Here is a 16,862-nt window from a genome sequence, read left to right on the forward strand (position 1 = left end):
ATAAGTCTAAGCTGCACTGGCTGTATGACCATATTTCACTGAGCTGTCTTGCTCAGAGCCATGGGTTGAAGCTGCCCTTTTCCCCTAGGGTGACACTGGACCAGCAGGACCTCACATGATGCAATAATGGGGCCAAAAGTGAAGCAGCATGGTGCAAGCATCAAGTCCAAATCCTGCAGAATGAGGCCACTGCAGGACTATGTAGGGAATGTCTGTCCCTGCTGCTGGCTGCCAGCATGCAAGTGGAAGGTGTTGGGCACTCAGCAGCTCATCCTGCATGAGCTGTAGGCACTGGCACAGACTTTGTGCCCCACAAAGGGCACTGTTAAGAAAGCCAGCAAAGTGGAAAAATTTTCAGAGGGCTGTTCTGGACACTGGCTGCTTCTGTTCTATTTTGAGATCCTATCCTCATATACACTCTTCTGAGACCCAGCATTGGAAAACACCAATATACTTTTCTAATTGTTCCAGCAGGTGATCTCATTAATGATATCTATTTATCACTAAATTTGCTAGCTACTAACACTTCCTCCCACACAAACAACTAAGCAAAGTGCCTCTTCTCTCTACTTAGAACAGAATCAGAAGGGACTTCTCCTGTGAAGAGAACTCTCATCTATACTCATAGGATCAGCTATCCCTTTTTTTTTTGTTGACTTGTCTCCTCTTCCAAACCTTTACTGTGTGGCCTCCAAATGCTCAGTTAAGCAAGGACAGCCAGGAGAGCCCTCCCACCATCTGCTCCCTCACACTGTGCCTGAAGAACAATAGGCTGGAGCCAAACATACCTTCCCCATTCCACCAGGGCATCATTCTCCCCTCACAACCAGCAGGAGCAGTGCCTATGAAGCCTCTACCCTGCTCAACAAGGTTTGATTAGCAGAACAACCTTAATAAGCAGAGACAACAGCATCATCCTCTGCCATCACAAAACACCACAAGCCCTGCAAACCTGCCTGCAAAGGCAGCCATGAGGCTGGCAGCATCACCCACTTCCGTGGTGTATGGGAGAGGATTAGTTCTACCTCAGTGGTGTCAACAGGAGTTTGGTGTAGATAATTCCCTGGACAAGGAGCCTAAGCCCTGCTCAGAGTTGCTGTGGAACTGTCACCACCCCTGAAGGACACACACAGCCTGCTCAGGGCCTCTCCTGCCCTGTGCTAACAGGGAAAGCAGCACCAAGAAATGGTGGCAGGAAGCCTGTGATGCCCAGAGAGTAACTCCCTGGGTGGTCATCTTCCCTTTGGGCCCAGATTGTCCCCAGGTCTCTGCAGTGTGCAGCACTTTCCCAACCTGGGAACCAGAAGCTGATTTCCCAGAGCAGTCCAGAAACCAAGAGCGATATCAAAACATCTGCTGGAGCTCACCATGGCCTGCCTGTCACCGGCCTGAGCACACCCAGCTGGGCCCCACAGGTATCTTCTCTCCAGCTTTGGAGCAGCTCACAGGCACATGGCAGCCTTGTGACTTGGGAGGGGACCTGGAGGGGCTCAGGAGCTGACACAAGGCACTGCAGCGCTGAGGCTTCCCTGGATCCAGCCTGGAGAGCTCCCTCCTCCCTTCCCAATCCAGCCACGGCTGTGTCATGCTCCACACCAGAGGGATTCCACACTCCCAGGCATGGCAAGGAAGGGATGATACAAAGGTTTTTCCAGCTGCTAGTGCCTTGTGAGAGCTCCCAGTAGGTTCACTGGGAATCAGAGCTTGCTGTAACAGTAATAGCAAGAAAATATTTCTATTTTTATGAAAGGGTGACAAAGCCATTTCCAGGGTTGTGTTCCAAATGTTATGTGGAAAAGCCACTTTTGAAAACCAGGATTAATATTTAACTATACTGTAGATTTTCAGGTCTCACCCCTTGCATTTAGTAAGAGATGTTTAAACTGTTAGAGAGCATTATTTGATATTTAGCCAAGGCCAGCAATTACAGATATCTCTGCCATATCCAAGATGTGGGGCAGATGTGTGAGCCCCTGCAGATGCACCCAGAGGAATGGGAAGCAGGGAGGCAGAAGCCCTCCCAAACCCCTGTGCACCCACTCAGGCTCTCACAAACAGGCTGCAGGAGCAGCAGTGCTGTGGTAGCTTCCAGCCTCACACAGGGAGATCTTCTTCACAACAGTATTTCTCCACACTAAACTGAGCATCAGCTTCAGCACCACTGCACGCCCTCGTCCCCTGCTTCAAACCCTTCTTCTCTTTCATTCTTTTTCAGTATCTTTCCTCACTTTTTTTGTTGTCCAGTTCACTTCATCCAAAACACACCAGAAAGGACTCTCCCAACTACCCTTACATCTGTGTTCTGTCCTTCCTTCTCTAGAATGGATGGTTCCACCTGGAGACCTTCACCAGGACTTGCTGTCCTATGACTGCTTTAGAGGGCTCACATCTCTTCCTGCCCATTATCCTAACTGGCAACCAGCAGCCATTCCTGCTCCAGGCAAACAGACTTGCAAGGGGAAAAGATGTGAAGGGAAAGAGCAGACGAGCCCAGGAGTAAGGGGACACATGGCTTTGCCACATGTTACTGAAGGTCTTTGTAAGAGGACAAGCTCCCAAGGTGACAGTGTTTGCCCCTGCTTTCAGTTTCAAGCCCACTCAGCAGGAGGAAGGGGCTTTTCCTTGTAAACCATCGTCATACTTGGGCTGGCTTCCAGTCCTGCTCGAGCCCCTTTCCTTTGTCCATCTGCAGCCCTCAAATAGCTGCAGAACAATGGCTGAGTGTGGCTGTGTACACTCAGCTCTTCCTGCCCAGCCAGCCCCAGACCGGTGTGCACGTACTCGGTGCTGAGCAAGCCATGGCTGCACGAGCACGTTTTCTGGAGTGACAACAACAGCTTCCACTGGCTTGGAGTTGTTTGTAAAAGAAGTGCACAGGCACCTTCTCATGTTTACTCCACAAGAGCAGCCTTAGGAGAACAAGCAAGTCTTCAATGAATGTAAGATCACCCACCAAGAGCTGCATGTGGCTGAATCCACAGTAAAACTTGGGTGTGTAAGTGGCAGAAAAAGCTGGGTGCAGTTTTAAAACTGAAGAAAAGGATGACTTTTTTCCTTTTCTTTCCCCCTGTGCCGGAACTAAGCTTTCCTAAGTCCATCAGAAAGGCCTTTCTCATTAGTAAAACATATTTTCCCACACTCAGCCACTTCACATTATCCCAGTATTCCCTAAGGCCTTTCGCTAGCAGAAGGTGAATGGATGTGCCACTAGATGTGGCCATCCAGTGAATGGAAATGGTTACTGGGATGGGAGCAGGAAAGGATCACAGGAAGATGGTATTAAGGGTTAGAGTCATGATTAGTTATCTGTCAAGACCAAAAGAAAGAGAAAGCAAAGCCATGGCATGATGCTGAAACTTACCCCCCTTCTGAAGTATGAAAAGTGGACAAACCCTGAAGGTCATGGTGGTAACCAGGACCTGCTTGCCTCCCTTGGCTCCCATGGCTGCTTTCAGTGCTGCTTGAGCTGGTTTTCACCAGAGGTTTCTTGCTGTAGGCCCCAGCTCTGGATTCTGCTTCAATCCCATTCAGTGCTGGTCTCTGAGCAGATCTGCTCCCCGTGGTTTCATGCCGGTATCCATCGTATCTGTTCTCGTATGAAACAGGGGGATTTTTCGACACTTTGTATCCATGAGAAATCAGAAGGTCTTCCACACTGAACATGTTGTGCTGGATTCACTCACAGCTGTGCCATCAGAAAGCTCTTTCCAGCTGGACCCATCACTACAAAACACAACCAAAACCAATCAGAAGGCCACTTTAGACAAGAAAAGGTACCTTTGATCAGGAAGGTACCTGGTTGGCTCAGGAAGCTAGGAGTCTCCTCTCCTCTACTCAGTTTTTCAGCCTCTTAATAAAATAGAAGAAGTAAAGTGCATGCAGATGCTGATGAATCATGTCCTGTCCTTCCCTAGACAATACACCTCCCTGCACTCAGCCAAGCAGCAGATGCTGTGCTGCTGCTGCTGACTCAGTCCCTTTCACTCAAGAATTCACTGGTGATTGCAGCTTTCAGGTTTCACTAATGCGACCTCAAAATAAAAACTTTGCACTGGAAGTAAGCCTACAACCTGAGCAGGCATTTCCTTAGACAACTATTTTTCTCCAGTCATGGAGAGGTGTGCTCTGTATTATGTTTTAAGTTGCTGCAGGAGGAGGGGGTGGATTACAGAGCAATAAGCCTCTACCCATAGTTCTGCATATTCCAATTAAAAAAAAATGTTCACATGAACAAGGATGAAATATGCACAAGAACAAAAACGAATTTGCAACCACATGAGAAACCCAGGTAATATCATGCAATACCCCAGCTAAACAGTCCTTTTTACAGATTACTTTCTTTTCTCCCTAGATTGGTCTGCTGCAATCCTCAGCTAGAATAACACAAAACCTAAGATTTCAAGTATGCTGTTTTTACAGCACACTTCCATTGTGCAACATGACTATAAACAACACGTGATGCCCATGTGTATTATGTCTCAAGGATCTGCAAGACACAGGATGGTCAAGATTTTTCTTCCCCAGTGACAGCTCTCAATTCTGTACTGACTAGAGCACAGATCCAGCAAACTGAATTAGCTGTCTGAAAACAGTCTCTATTGTCTATACCACTCTCACAGCTTGTAATGGCAATTACAGAATACCCATTCTTCCAGAGTTTTAAAAAGTGTGGAAGGTAATGTTCTGTTCTGAAGGTTGTACAAAACAATGGACCCATCCTGATACATTCCTCCCTGTTTGAACTGTATTAACAAAAGAAAGAAATTTTTAAAAGGTGGATAAAAAGGTAAAACACACAAAACACACAGAAATAGATTTATGTAAAATATAACCACAAGATTCTTTTCCCTGCATGAAGAGTTCATTTAACACATCTAGTGAGTACTGTGTGTCCTTCGTAGCAGCAGGTCCACCTGAGGATCATGAGCAGCTCCCTAAAGGAGACTGTCTCTGCAAAGATCATAACAAAAGTACATTTTATACACTGTCTCTAATGCCCTTCCTGGGCATGAAGAAAGGGAGAAGGTCTGTTCCTATTGTTCACAAGGATTTACCTGAAATGGAGCAACTACTGAGATGGCTGTTCCATGTTTATTAGTACTAAATCTCTCAGGCTACACATACACAGAAGTGGATGTGTTGGCACTCTATATAAACCAGTTTCTGTGCTGCAGCACTCCATGTGTTATGGCCACTCTTTGCCTATCCAGTGCCCAATCCATTTTCTGTCCCACCTTGACTCCTGGATGCTGTGCCAGCTGTGGAGCCAGTCTGGCCAGCTGCTCTGGGCCAGCCTGGTGTGCAGCTCCAGGCACCCAGGAACCTTCCAGCTACTGCTGCACTGCCCACAGTGACCACAGCACTCGCCCAAGGAGAGCTCACAGTGTAGAAAAACAGGCACAATTGTAATACAGAGCCACAATTTAACCTGGAACACTGCAAAAGTGGCTTTCCACCCTGAGAGCCTCCTGAACACCTAAACCGGTTTGTCCCTAGAGCTTAATGAATCTCCTCCCTTTTCACACAAGCAACATTACACACCCTTTCAAAACAGAGAAATAAAGCTCTGTGCTGAAGATATTGGCCCCTGCTAGAACAGAACTCCAAATTCCCATTAAGAGCTTGGAACAGATGAGCCAGCAGTAAGTACAAGCAGGAAGAAAGCAGGGAGGAGTGGGACCCTTCCCTCATGGAAGGAGGGGAAGGCTTTGTGGGTTATTTTTGAATGCTGACCTAAAAAGCTGATTTTCCATCCACCCCCTGCCCGGACTGTGCAAGGAGCCAGGTACGAGCAGAGCAGAGGGAACAGCTGGCTGCTAGAGCTGTTCAGCTTCTAACAGGAGAAAGATCCAATGTGACTTCCATAAACAGCAGAAAGCCCATCGAAACGCTCACAGGTGCAAGGAAGAAATGTGCTTTTCCTGCTGTTAGAGGGCTGCTTTGGAGAAGAGTTTAACCCCCTCTCTGCCACCCACTGCAGCCATCAGAGAGGCAAAGCTGTGTGGGCGAGAAACCTCCAGCCCATGGGGTTTACTCTGATCCTTCTTTTGGCACCAGTGGTGAGGAGCAACAAGTGGAAGTGTGCCATGAGGAACTGGTATGACTGTCTCTTCCTGCTCTGCAAACTCACCATGTGTGGAAGGGGAAACCCCATGGTGTTATGTGTGTTATGGAGGCCCATCTGGGAGAAGGATGCTATATCTATGCCCATCACAACACCACAATGGGAACAGCCAAGGGGGAAAATCCTGCTCCGCACTCACGGCACAAGCTCCAAGGAGCCAGTAGCAGTGGTGGCAGGTGGCCACTAGCTGGGACATTATCAGGACACAGCCTCAAAGGGCAGTGCAGAAGTCATGGGGAAGTAGCATCTCCTGCAGGGACTTGATCAGGGACAGGGAAGCCAGAAGTCCTGCCTGATCAAAGCTTGCAGGACATCAACCATGTCAGCACCCATCATCTGCAAGGAGGCTGGCCAGCTTTCTGAATCTGACTAGAGTTCTAGGACACTCACCCCACCCTCCCTTAGATAAATAAACCTAAAAAATAAAATCAAAGTAATTGGATTGGCAGGAGTAACAAAACCATTGCTGCAGCATTCCATGTAAATAATCTGTCAGTCTGGACCGCAGAGTAAAGGCTGTGCAGAGCTTCTAATTTGAGGGAAGATCAACAACGCTGCAAAGCAGTTTGTTTTTCCAGCCCTCATTTGTTTTGTTTGCCAATGACATCACTGCTTTCTGATAGGGTTTGCTTCCTGAGGATGCCTGCTATCTTGCCAGTGTTTCCGACTTGTCCCCGGCAGCCGGTACAACTCTGCAGTACATTGGAAACAGGGGCCAAGCTTTTCTCTGGAAACTTCTCAGCAGCACTCTCAGATGCAAAGAAACAAGTGTGAACGGCGGAAATCAGCATCAGCCCCCATGTAGACAGACACAATGGAGACCCACAGCCTGGGCAAGAGGAACACAATGGGATCAGCAGATGGAAATATCATCAGAGCACCTCACCTTGGGGTGCTCATTCCAGGAGCAGGGATCTCACCTCCGGCCTGAGAAAAGCCCAACGCTCCTGAAAAACAACCTGAAGAAATTTGGTGCTATCCCCTGAGCTGCTTCTGGAACTCATTCTCAGTGGGGGAAACACATTGTTTTCTATTTATGATCTGCCTTTGTCTGCAGTTGTTTTCAGTGGCAGGGGTTCCCAAGCCTTGTTATTTTGGGGGGGTACCATCACCATCTGTACGATGACCAGTACCAGTGATGGTGAATGCCAACACTGCAGCAGTGGCAGAAGCAGGTGTTACCTCTGTGCTCTGAAATGACTTGCATGGCATTGAATGCCCCCTCCATGGTGCTCTGAGCAGCCCCTTGGCAGGCTCCTTCCTTTAGCCCAAGTTCCACAGACTGCCCTGGCACAGCAGCCTCATATTGGGTGGGAGACCAGAAGTGACAGAGGATTTGGTCCTGGCTGCCCTCTGTAACATCTCTCCTGCCCTCCACTACTTGAAATGTAGGGGAAGGTGGTAACCCTTTAACTGGCTGAATACAACCCCTGAAATCCTTCTTGAGCATGATTTGCCCTCCCACCTCTACAGAACTATTTATAACAATAATATAAATGATTTTGTACAATTTTGAATAAAATAAACATTGGAGGAACATGATTCATACTGCAAAATGAAGCACACAACATCAAGAATTGCCAAAATCAAGGACACACAATTTATGTGTCTCTAATTACATGACTTGAGGCTACTGAATTCTGCAGGACTCTGGCCTCGTTTGGTGTGCAGGCTAGGTGATAGCAGTTCTTCCTGGGCTGTCTCTACAGCAGCTATTCAAACACTGCTTTGAAGATATAGTTACTAACAGGCATGTGAATTACAAAGAGTATTATCTAGATGGGTCACACATTAAACTAGCTTATCTTCACTCACGTCTGGGTGACATTATTCCCATTTCATGTCAGACATGTGCCAGACAGAATATTTATGCAGACAGACTAAAGTGAAACAATCCTCTCCACTCTAGGCACCCAGTCTGAAGTGCTTACAACCTGATTTCTTGAAGGACTCAGCTTTAAAAGTGAATTAGGTACATTCAAAGCAACTGCTGCAAGAACCTAGTGCCTCTGCACATGAACCTAAGTATGGCAAATAGCTGTCCACACAACGAAGACACAGGATAAGCCAAAAAACCTGGTTGCAGTAATTTGTGTACTGTGCTTTCCTCTACCCCTCTGTCCATCTAATTCAACTCCAACACTTTTGTCCAGGAAGCCCCATATCCCCCCACCCCTGTTAACTCTTCACCACCATGTAACCCAGTGCCTTCATTTCCCCCTTCCCACACTCACCAATCCTTCTTGCTGCCCTCCGCCTCTCCTCCAGGATCCCTTCTCTGCCCTCCTGTCTCCTGGTCCCACCAGTTGAGCCACTCTTCCCACACAGCCCACCACTGTGGCAGTCAGCCCATCCTTCCTCCTGCACTCCTCACAGCTTCTGCTGGCCAGTCCTCAGTTCGCATCCATCACCCCAACTTCTTCCTTCCCCCTCTGATGAACTCCTACTGTCCTGTCTACACTTCCAGCAGAAGAACCTCTGTGCCTGCTCCCAGATTTGAGACCCCATCTCACCTATACTGGAAGAAGCAGGAGCTGTCATCACAGGGATGATCCCACTCCAGCAGCACAGCCCTACACTGGCACATCCCTTGGAGCAGTGAGGGCACGAGCACAGGGCTGTGTCACCAGTGGGCTGCTCAGCACCAGAGGCTGGGCTGTGCTGATGGATGGGGAGAAAAGCCTTCAGAAAATGGAGAACTCAAAGCAGAGATGAGTCTGCCAAGAACATGCAGAGATGTCTCCAAGCCTTGTCACCACAGATCCTGTTCTTGAACATGATGGCACTGCAGCTCTTAATCAAAAAGCTGAAAGATTTATTTTCTTTCCCCTTTCTAATGTGGGCAAAACAACATTCCTTCTCTCCTCCCCTCTAGTTTTTCTTGGAAATGGTTGAATTGGTTTAGCTGACAATATTAAAATAAACCTAGCCTGAGAGAGACACACACAACCTGAAAGTCTCAGATCAAGTGATAAAAGCCTGACAGACTAGAGCAATGGAAAACAGGTTCTTATGGTTGTTTCAATACTAGATGGTGCTACTTGCTCTGTCTAAATATAACCCTGAGCTATATCCCAGGAGAATATCTAAGGCTTTGGACATTTTAATTGCTCCTGTTTTCTCACTCTGGCTTTGCATGTGTGCATATAAAACAGCCTATCAAAAGCACATTAAACAAGGTTTTTACCTTTCTAATTTCATCTTTTGCAGGACAATAAAGTCAGATAGGACTGTAATCAGCAGGTTGCAGTGGTGCTGTGCATGCAGCCACCCCAGAATGCCGTGCCCCTGCCCTCTGCCACGGAAACAACCAGCACCACATCCACTGACCTGCAGACACACGCTCCGTCGGGAAAGATTAAATGAATGTGTTTGAAGAGCCTTCAACAATAATGTTTACTATGATCAAATGTTTGCTATTTAATGCAAAGATACTCTAGAATGCAGGAGAAAGATTGGAGAACGTTAATGTAAGTTGGATGTATCCAACTTGGTGGGGCTTAATTAAGCATAGGCCAGGAGTAAGGAAGGAGTAGGAAATAGCCAGGGCTGCCTCCTAGCCACGAGTAAATACCTTGTAGAAATTCTCAAAGGATGAGTGAAGGGCAAACACACTATGTAACTTCAAACAAAAGAGAGGAGACAGATCTGGGGTATCATAGACCAAACAGCCTTGCTTTGATATCAAATCAGACAAATTATTATTCAATTCCCTTATAAATACTTATAACAAATGTTGATTATTGTGCAGCAGGAGGGAGCAAGTGTGCGATCCAAGAAGAATTTCCATCTCCCTGCTTGCCACCTTGCACTGCAGCTGCATCCACTCCCACGTAATAAAGCCATGTGAAAACAGAAAATACAGACTTGTCAAGAACAAATTAAGCCTAATCTATTTAATTTTCTTCTTTGACTGAGCTGGGAGCATAGTGTCTAGGGAGGGAAAAACAGCACAAGTCACACGTTGGAATGAGGAAAGCTTTGATGAATGCATGTGATAGTCTTATATGCAAACCAGGTGAATACAATTGAGGTATAATTCACTGTGGGCAGGCATACAGGGCAGGCTTCAAATACCTACTCATGGAACAGTAGCAAGTCCAATGGTAACCTGAAAAGACACATAAGGGCTGTGCCTGGGGTCTTGTTCTACTCAGTATTTCCATTAGTGACTTGTAAATTAGGAGGAAGATTACAATTACAAATCTCTAGGGAATGCTGTGAGCATTTTCAGGGATTAAAATTAGAATAAAATCTTAATAAATCAAAGACCCAGTCTGAAATGAATGATTGAGATTCAATACAGGCAGGTGTAAAAAAACACGTTGAAGAAGAAGGATGTCATGCAAAACAAAAAGGAGCAGTACAGCAGAAGAGTCTCTGGGGCTATAGTCACAAAGAGGGATGAGGCTATAGTCACAAAGAGGGATGGCATGATTTGACTCAATGATCTTAGAGACCTTTTCCAAGTTTAACAATTCTATGGTTTCATGATAAGAGCAGTGTAGGGCCTGGTAGACACAGGTGAAAAAGCTTGGAGATGTATCAAGAGGAGCATCACACATCAGGCTCTTTACTCCTCTCAGCCCTATATCCAGTTTGTGTCCTACCTCAAGCAAGACGCTCGCAGGAATGATAAATAATTTAGCCAAGTGTGACCCCTAGAGAAGAGGGTACAAGAAATGGGCTTGTTGAGTTGGAAGAAAAGTGTGGAGGAATGAGGGTGAGAGAATGAGAGACGATAACAAGTTTTAAATATGTCAGGCTGCTAAAAGGCTGCAATAATCTTGTCCTACTCCCTGCAGAAGTGGATTACCAAAAGGACTGACTTAGGAAGCAGCAAGGGTGATTTAGATTAGGTATTGAAAGGAACTGTCTAGCCATAATGATAGTTATTGACTGTTTATGCTGCAGGTTGTGAATCAATACAGGTTTTCAAGAACAGACTGAATGAACAACTATCAGAAGTGGTGCAGATGAAGCAATCTGTCCCAGAAACAAAGAATTTAAGATGGAAACTAAACTTTGTAATATTCTTCCTCTACCTTTCCCTCAAAAAATGTCTTGTTGGCATGCCCCACACATTTCCAAGAAAATCAAAACTCTTTCCCACAAATCTCTCAGTGCTACAAATAGCCACCTCACCTCAATTACAATGTGACTTTCTCCTCTATCCCCAACCCCTGCTACAACTCTCCCTGCACCCTCCTTTCCTGACATCTCTGCACTGCAGGGAAGAGTGAGGGGGCTGATAAGGGGGTGCAGGTCTGGCACAGGGGTAGAAAAAGAAACTTTGCTTCTCCTCCAGGCAATGGGAGGGACAGGGAGGCTGGGACACAAAACACACACCACGGGGTGAAGGCTCCTGAGCAGAGAGAGGCAGCAGATGAGAGGAGGCACCCGAATGGGGTCCTGACCAAAGGACTCCGATCACATCATGGATACACCAGGCAAAGCTTCAAGAAAGTTCCCATTGCAGCCAGTGCTGTACTGAAGGCTTCAAAGCTGCTAGTGCTACATGCATAATCATCTCTGCAGACTACATGGGAGGAAGACGTGCCAAAGTCTTTGCTGGAAGATAAGCCAACTTTATGTTGGTTCTGCATGTCTTCTCAGGCCAGTCCTTCTCATTCACCTCAAAGAAATTAAAAAGAAATATGTGAATTTTTGTGTTCAACTCTCATTACCTGCGGGCAGGAGAGTTCACATTTTTTCTCTAACACAGAGATTCACAGACAGTGAGAATTACAGCTCACATCCTCTTTGCATTCTTTGAGCAAAAAGACCTCACTGAAATCCTGGAGGAACCGTGCCAGAGAACAAATTAATGATACAATGTGTCTCCAATAAAATTAGGAAGTGGGAAGGATGAGAGGAACAAGTCTTAAAGAGTTTATTTAACTCTCAGAAGGTAGTTATTCCTGTCTTGCATCTCACCGGTGCAGATGCATCTGCAAACCCACCATGGCATGTGAGAGAGTGCACAGCATCTCCTGGGGCAGATCTCCACGAGTGACAGCTGCTCTTCAGGTGCTGCTGTTTGTTAGGAGCTTTCAGACTCTGCTTTCTCACATTCACAAAGGAAAAATGGTAGAGAGACAGAGATTATTTTTTTAAGTAATGTGGGTGTTTGAGTACTGGGGTCACACAATTCAGAAAAACATGTCTGACTATGCACAGATGGGAGCTGGTATCCGAAATAAGTTTGATTTTTAAATTTGCCATGGACCAGTCCAGGCCTGACTGAGCACTGATAGGCTGAGGCTCTTGAGCATCCAAATAGATGTAAATGCCTAACAGAGAGAGAGGATATCCAAGCATGCACAGATACCACTGTTTGTATTAGCTGGTTTTCAAAATGTCAACAGCTGGCTTTCACTGATGATAGACCAGCACATCAGTCCACTGAAATTGGCCCAGATTTTTTTCAGAGAAGGAGCAATTGTTAAAGAGCACTCACTGATACTCTGCGCTCCAGATATAACCAGTCCTTACACCAATTGGCAGCATATGGTGCATTTCCTCAAATGACAGCTTTTGTCTGTCACAACAGGAGAGCAAAATAGTACACTTATTACACAAAGAGTAATTAGTCAACTCTTTGCCTCCCAAAAAGGAACTGCAGAAGAGGATGCTTTTTAGGACTCATATAAATGTTTCCATGCTGTTTACAGTTTTGTATGGAGCAGTTCACACTGGTAGAACAAAGCACAGGGAATCACATTTGGTGCTCACATCTTAAGATATTATGGGCTGATCATCCTACCTAAAATACCTATGGGCAAAGACCTAATAAGCTACTCCCACACTAGAACTTCATGAATAAGCATTATTTTTTGTATTTTTTAATAGAAAAGCTCTCCATCTGTACAAGACAAAAGAAAATAAAAAAGGATCTCAATAATAACTGTATTAAATCTGTCAAAGCAAAAATTTTTAATAAGGGATCTATCACATGGCTGAACTCCTTTGAGGTGACAGTGACATGACTTATAGAGCCTGGGCTCTGTGATCAAAAGGATTACACACATTAGCATCCTACTAATCACAGCAGGACAGGCCAGCCCATCAGGCCAGGACTCACAGAGGAGGGATCCCTAAACAAACACTTTCTCCTGCTCACAAACGTGGCTGGGAGCAGAAGTGTTCCAAGGTTGGTGTGGTCTTCTCATCTTTCAAAGAGATAAGGATTGTGTCTTCTGGAGGAAATAAATTCTCAGCAGAGTCTTACACATCTGTTTGTTTACTCATTTTCGGACACTACCACCCTCTCCTGTGTGTAATCCCCTTTATATTACCCCTGTACTATAATCAAATGCCCTCTCTTCCGGACTGACCCTCTGTTTCTTCCTGTATTACAGATGCCTTTGATCTTTCTTTCTTGGATCTGTGTGTCCTGACTGGTAGTCTCAGCAGGATTTCCCCCTGACCCCTTGCTCTACCAGAAAACAAATGCCAAAGTAGCATTTTCATGCACTAGCACAGAAGAAAACTAGACAAATGCCTGAGAAGGCTACACATGATCAATGTTGTGCTGCTGAAGAGCTGTGTGTGCTGGGCAGGACTGCCCAGCAGTAAGGTAAGCCCAGGCTGGTGAAGGGTGACCCAGTTCCAGAGCACAGATAAGCCCTCTGGACCAACAAGGTGAGCAGCCATCATCACAAGTGGGAAGATGGACCATCCTGAAATTTCAGAAACAGCTGTTCATTTTTCTTCCCTTCATCACACTCTTAGTGACTTGCAGGGTGCCATGAGCATTTTCAAAAAGTAGAACCCAGCCTTTAACTTTTTTTTTTTCCTTTTTTCAACTATCTCAGATTTTTTTCTCTTGCCTCACCATTTGAGACAGTCCAAGTTATGGCTGACAAATTCCATTAATATCCTAATTGTAATACTCTTGGGCAAAGAGGCTCCTGCGGCTTTTCCTTCCCTGCAGGCACTGCCAGTACCAGAGGAACTGAGGGTTATTTCTAGGTAGATGTGAAAAGATGCCATCAGTTCACACAGAGACCTTAACAATCACATCAGGACTGCTGAAAGGCTGCCCAACCCCTTCCTTCACAGCTGGAACTGGTGAGTAAGTTTCCCTAGCAAGCCCAAGCCCACTTGCCCTTGCAACAAAGCACAATAACAAGATTGCAGAAAGCAATAAGATAACCCTTCCACTCAAGGATTAGAAAACAACATCTGTTAAAAAACAAATAAACTGGTGTAATGGCTTCAGCAAGAGACCCAGAGGATTTTAGAGATGTAGCTTGTAGCTTGGTCAACACATTGTGAACAGCAAATTACAAGAGAACAATTGTTTCATACCAAGCTCTCCCACCCCTGAACTCCCTCAAGGTTAATTAGGATGGCCTCTGGCCAAATTAATTAGAGGAGAAGATTTGGGCAGGACTTTGCTATGCACTCATAACTAGTTCCAAGGTGACCAAGAAGTTCAGAAATGCCTCACCTTCCAAGTAGAGCTTGCTTGGCAAAAAACAAGCTCACATGTGCCATGTCATTCTTCTGACAATCAGGAGAAACACTTAAAAGTCGTGTTTCCCTAACGAACAGCTAACATGGAAGAACTTTCTGCATCCTTCCCACTGAACAATATGCCCTTGTTTATTTTCTGTGTGCTTTTTAGGTCATAAGAGGCCAGAGAAGTTATGCATCTAAAGAACAATATAGTACTGTAATATGCCAGTTGATACACACAGCCTGGCAGACCCTGAAAGATCCATCTTTTCCAAGAGCTGGCAAAGGCATGTTGCAGCATGGAGAAATACTTAACATCACCATAGGAAGGGAGGATGCAGAAGGGCCCAGCTTTGAAATGACAGACTAAATTGGTGTTTTAGTTGGTATTCTAATGTGCCCTGATGGTGCAGCTTAGAGATGATCCTGCCTTGAGGGGCACAGCCATGCCCAGCTTCTCTATCCCACGGCAGCAGTCTGCCTCAACTTCCTCCTGCTCCTGCTGCCCAAAGCGTCCTTGGAAAAGGGAATACCTGGCAGGACCACGCTTTTTCCTCCAAGTGGTACCCTTGTGAGTGGTAGAACTGCACAGCATAGTAGGGTAGAGCAGATCTAGCCTTGTGATTACAAACCAAGTGCTGGCACAAATTAAGGCTCTGCAAGTGACTGCATCTCTGATCTGTAGAACCCTTCTCTGTCATTAATCTGATATTGTTTAGTTTGAAGCCGGAAGGTTGCTATTTTCCATGTGTCTGTTACCCACAGAAAGCAACAGCCATTCTGGGCAGAATCGGAACTTCTGAAGTAACAATGAGAAACTGCTTCAGCTCACGCAAAGAAGTGCAGCTGAATACTTTTCAGCAGGACACAATTCTCATTGTCACTAGCCAAGATTTAATGTCTTGACTCTGTGAATCAGACTGACTACTTAGAACAGTTACATCGTGTGTTCACTTAAAGACAGGGGCTGGAGTAACTTAACGTGTAGAGACCATGCCAATAAAAAGCCATTATTCTCAACTCTTGACCAAAAAAAAAAAAAAAAAAGGAAAAAAAAAGGGAAAAAAAAAAGGGAAAAGAACCCAAACAACCACCCATCCTTAATAGATGCAAGAGTCTTTTGGCACAGATCCAGTGGCAGACTAAGGCCATGATTTGCAATTCTGAGGCAATTATGAAATGACATAACAGCCCAGATCTCCTTCTGACAGAACAGCTGAGGTTTTGTCGCCTTTGCAATAGGACATGGCTTAAAACAACCACCAGAAAGTAAAATAACCCAAAGAGCCATTTAACTACTGTGTAAACACCGGAGTACAGAAAAACACCAAGAGGGACGGCACTCGGTGTTTCAGACGCTGGTGCCACATCCTCTCGGGTCGGTGGGAGCCGGCACCGAGCCGCAGCCGGAGCCCCGGTCCCGGGCGCAGGGGACCGCAGCGACCGACGGTGAACGAAGGGGAGCGGCTCCAGCGAGCGGCACCGAACAACTTCCCCGGGACGCCGGCCCGGGGCGAGCTCCGGGGGGACGCCGGCAGAGAGCCCCGCCAGAGACGGCGGTCACGGCGGGGAGAGAAGAACGAGCAGGTGCAAGGGATGGGAACCCGAGGGATGTGCCCCCCACTGCCGCGAACCGCCGTCCGCTCCGGGACGCCGCCGAGCGCCGCCGTCCTGCCCTTCCCTTCCCTTCCCTTCGCCTCCCGCCTCCCCCGCCGCCCGCTCCCGGCCCGGCACTCACCGCTCCGGGCGCCGCGCAGGACCCGCGGGGGCCGCCGCGCTCAGCGGCTGCGGGAGGCGCCGAGCCCGCGGCGGCCGGGGCGGGGCGGAGCGGGAGGGACGGACAGAGGGAGGGACGGTGCCGGATCCCTGCCCGTCCCCCCGCGGCCCGGCCCGCCCCGGGCGGCTCCGCGGGCAGCGGCGCACCGGGCGCTGCGGGGCGCGGTGTGGCCGCTCCGGAAAGTTGAACGGGCAGGTCGTGCTCTCCCTCCCTCCCTCCCTCTCTCCCTCCACCCCTCCCTCTCTCCCTCCACACAACTCATGGCTCAGCTTTCATCAACTTTCTTAGCACGGGGAGAATCTGCAGAAGGGAAGACGGGTCTATCAAGGATGAAGAGGGACATGAGCAGACCTTTCCAAAACGTGCTGTTCCTGTTGGCACCTGGCCATGCGCCCAAAGGGCCTGTCTTCAACATGGTTTTCAAACGTTTTTGAAGCACTGCTTCCCCACCTTTCCCCTCCCCATGATCTATTCAGCCTCTAGAAACAGGTGAATAAT

The 16,862-nt window shown here is 47.0% G+C and overlaps 1 protein-coding gene across 3 annotated transcripts in view; it reads right to left on the reverse strand.

The window, feature by feature from the left end:
* JCAD (junctional cadherin 5 associated) overlaps positions 1 to 16,862 on the reverse strand; it is a 60,283-nt gene that overhangs the window by 12,905 nt on the left and 30,516 nt on the right. For 2 of the 3 annotated variants that reach the window (XM_036398184.2, XM_036398173.2), the window contains one exon: positions 3,362 to 3,723. In XM_036398184.2, the coding sequence (XP_036254077.1) occupies positions 3,362 to 3,663 (302 nt within the window). In that variant the 5' untranslated portion in view covers positions 3,664 to 3,723. Of the gene's footprint in view, positions 1 to 3,361; positions 3,724 to 16,325; positions 16,398 to 16,862 lie in introns of those variants that run through there. The other variant, XM_036398177.1, reaches the window with a different exon arrangement.

This window comes from Molothrus ater, chromosome 1, assembly GCF_012460135.2.
Source record: "Molothrus ater isolate BHLD 08-10-18 breed brown headed cowbird chromosome 1, BPBGC_Mater_1.1, whole genome shotgun sequence".
Taxonomy (NCBI): domain Eukaryota; kingdom Metazoa; phylum Chordata; class Aves; order Passeriformes; family Icteridae; genus Molothrus; species Molothrus ater.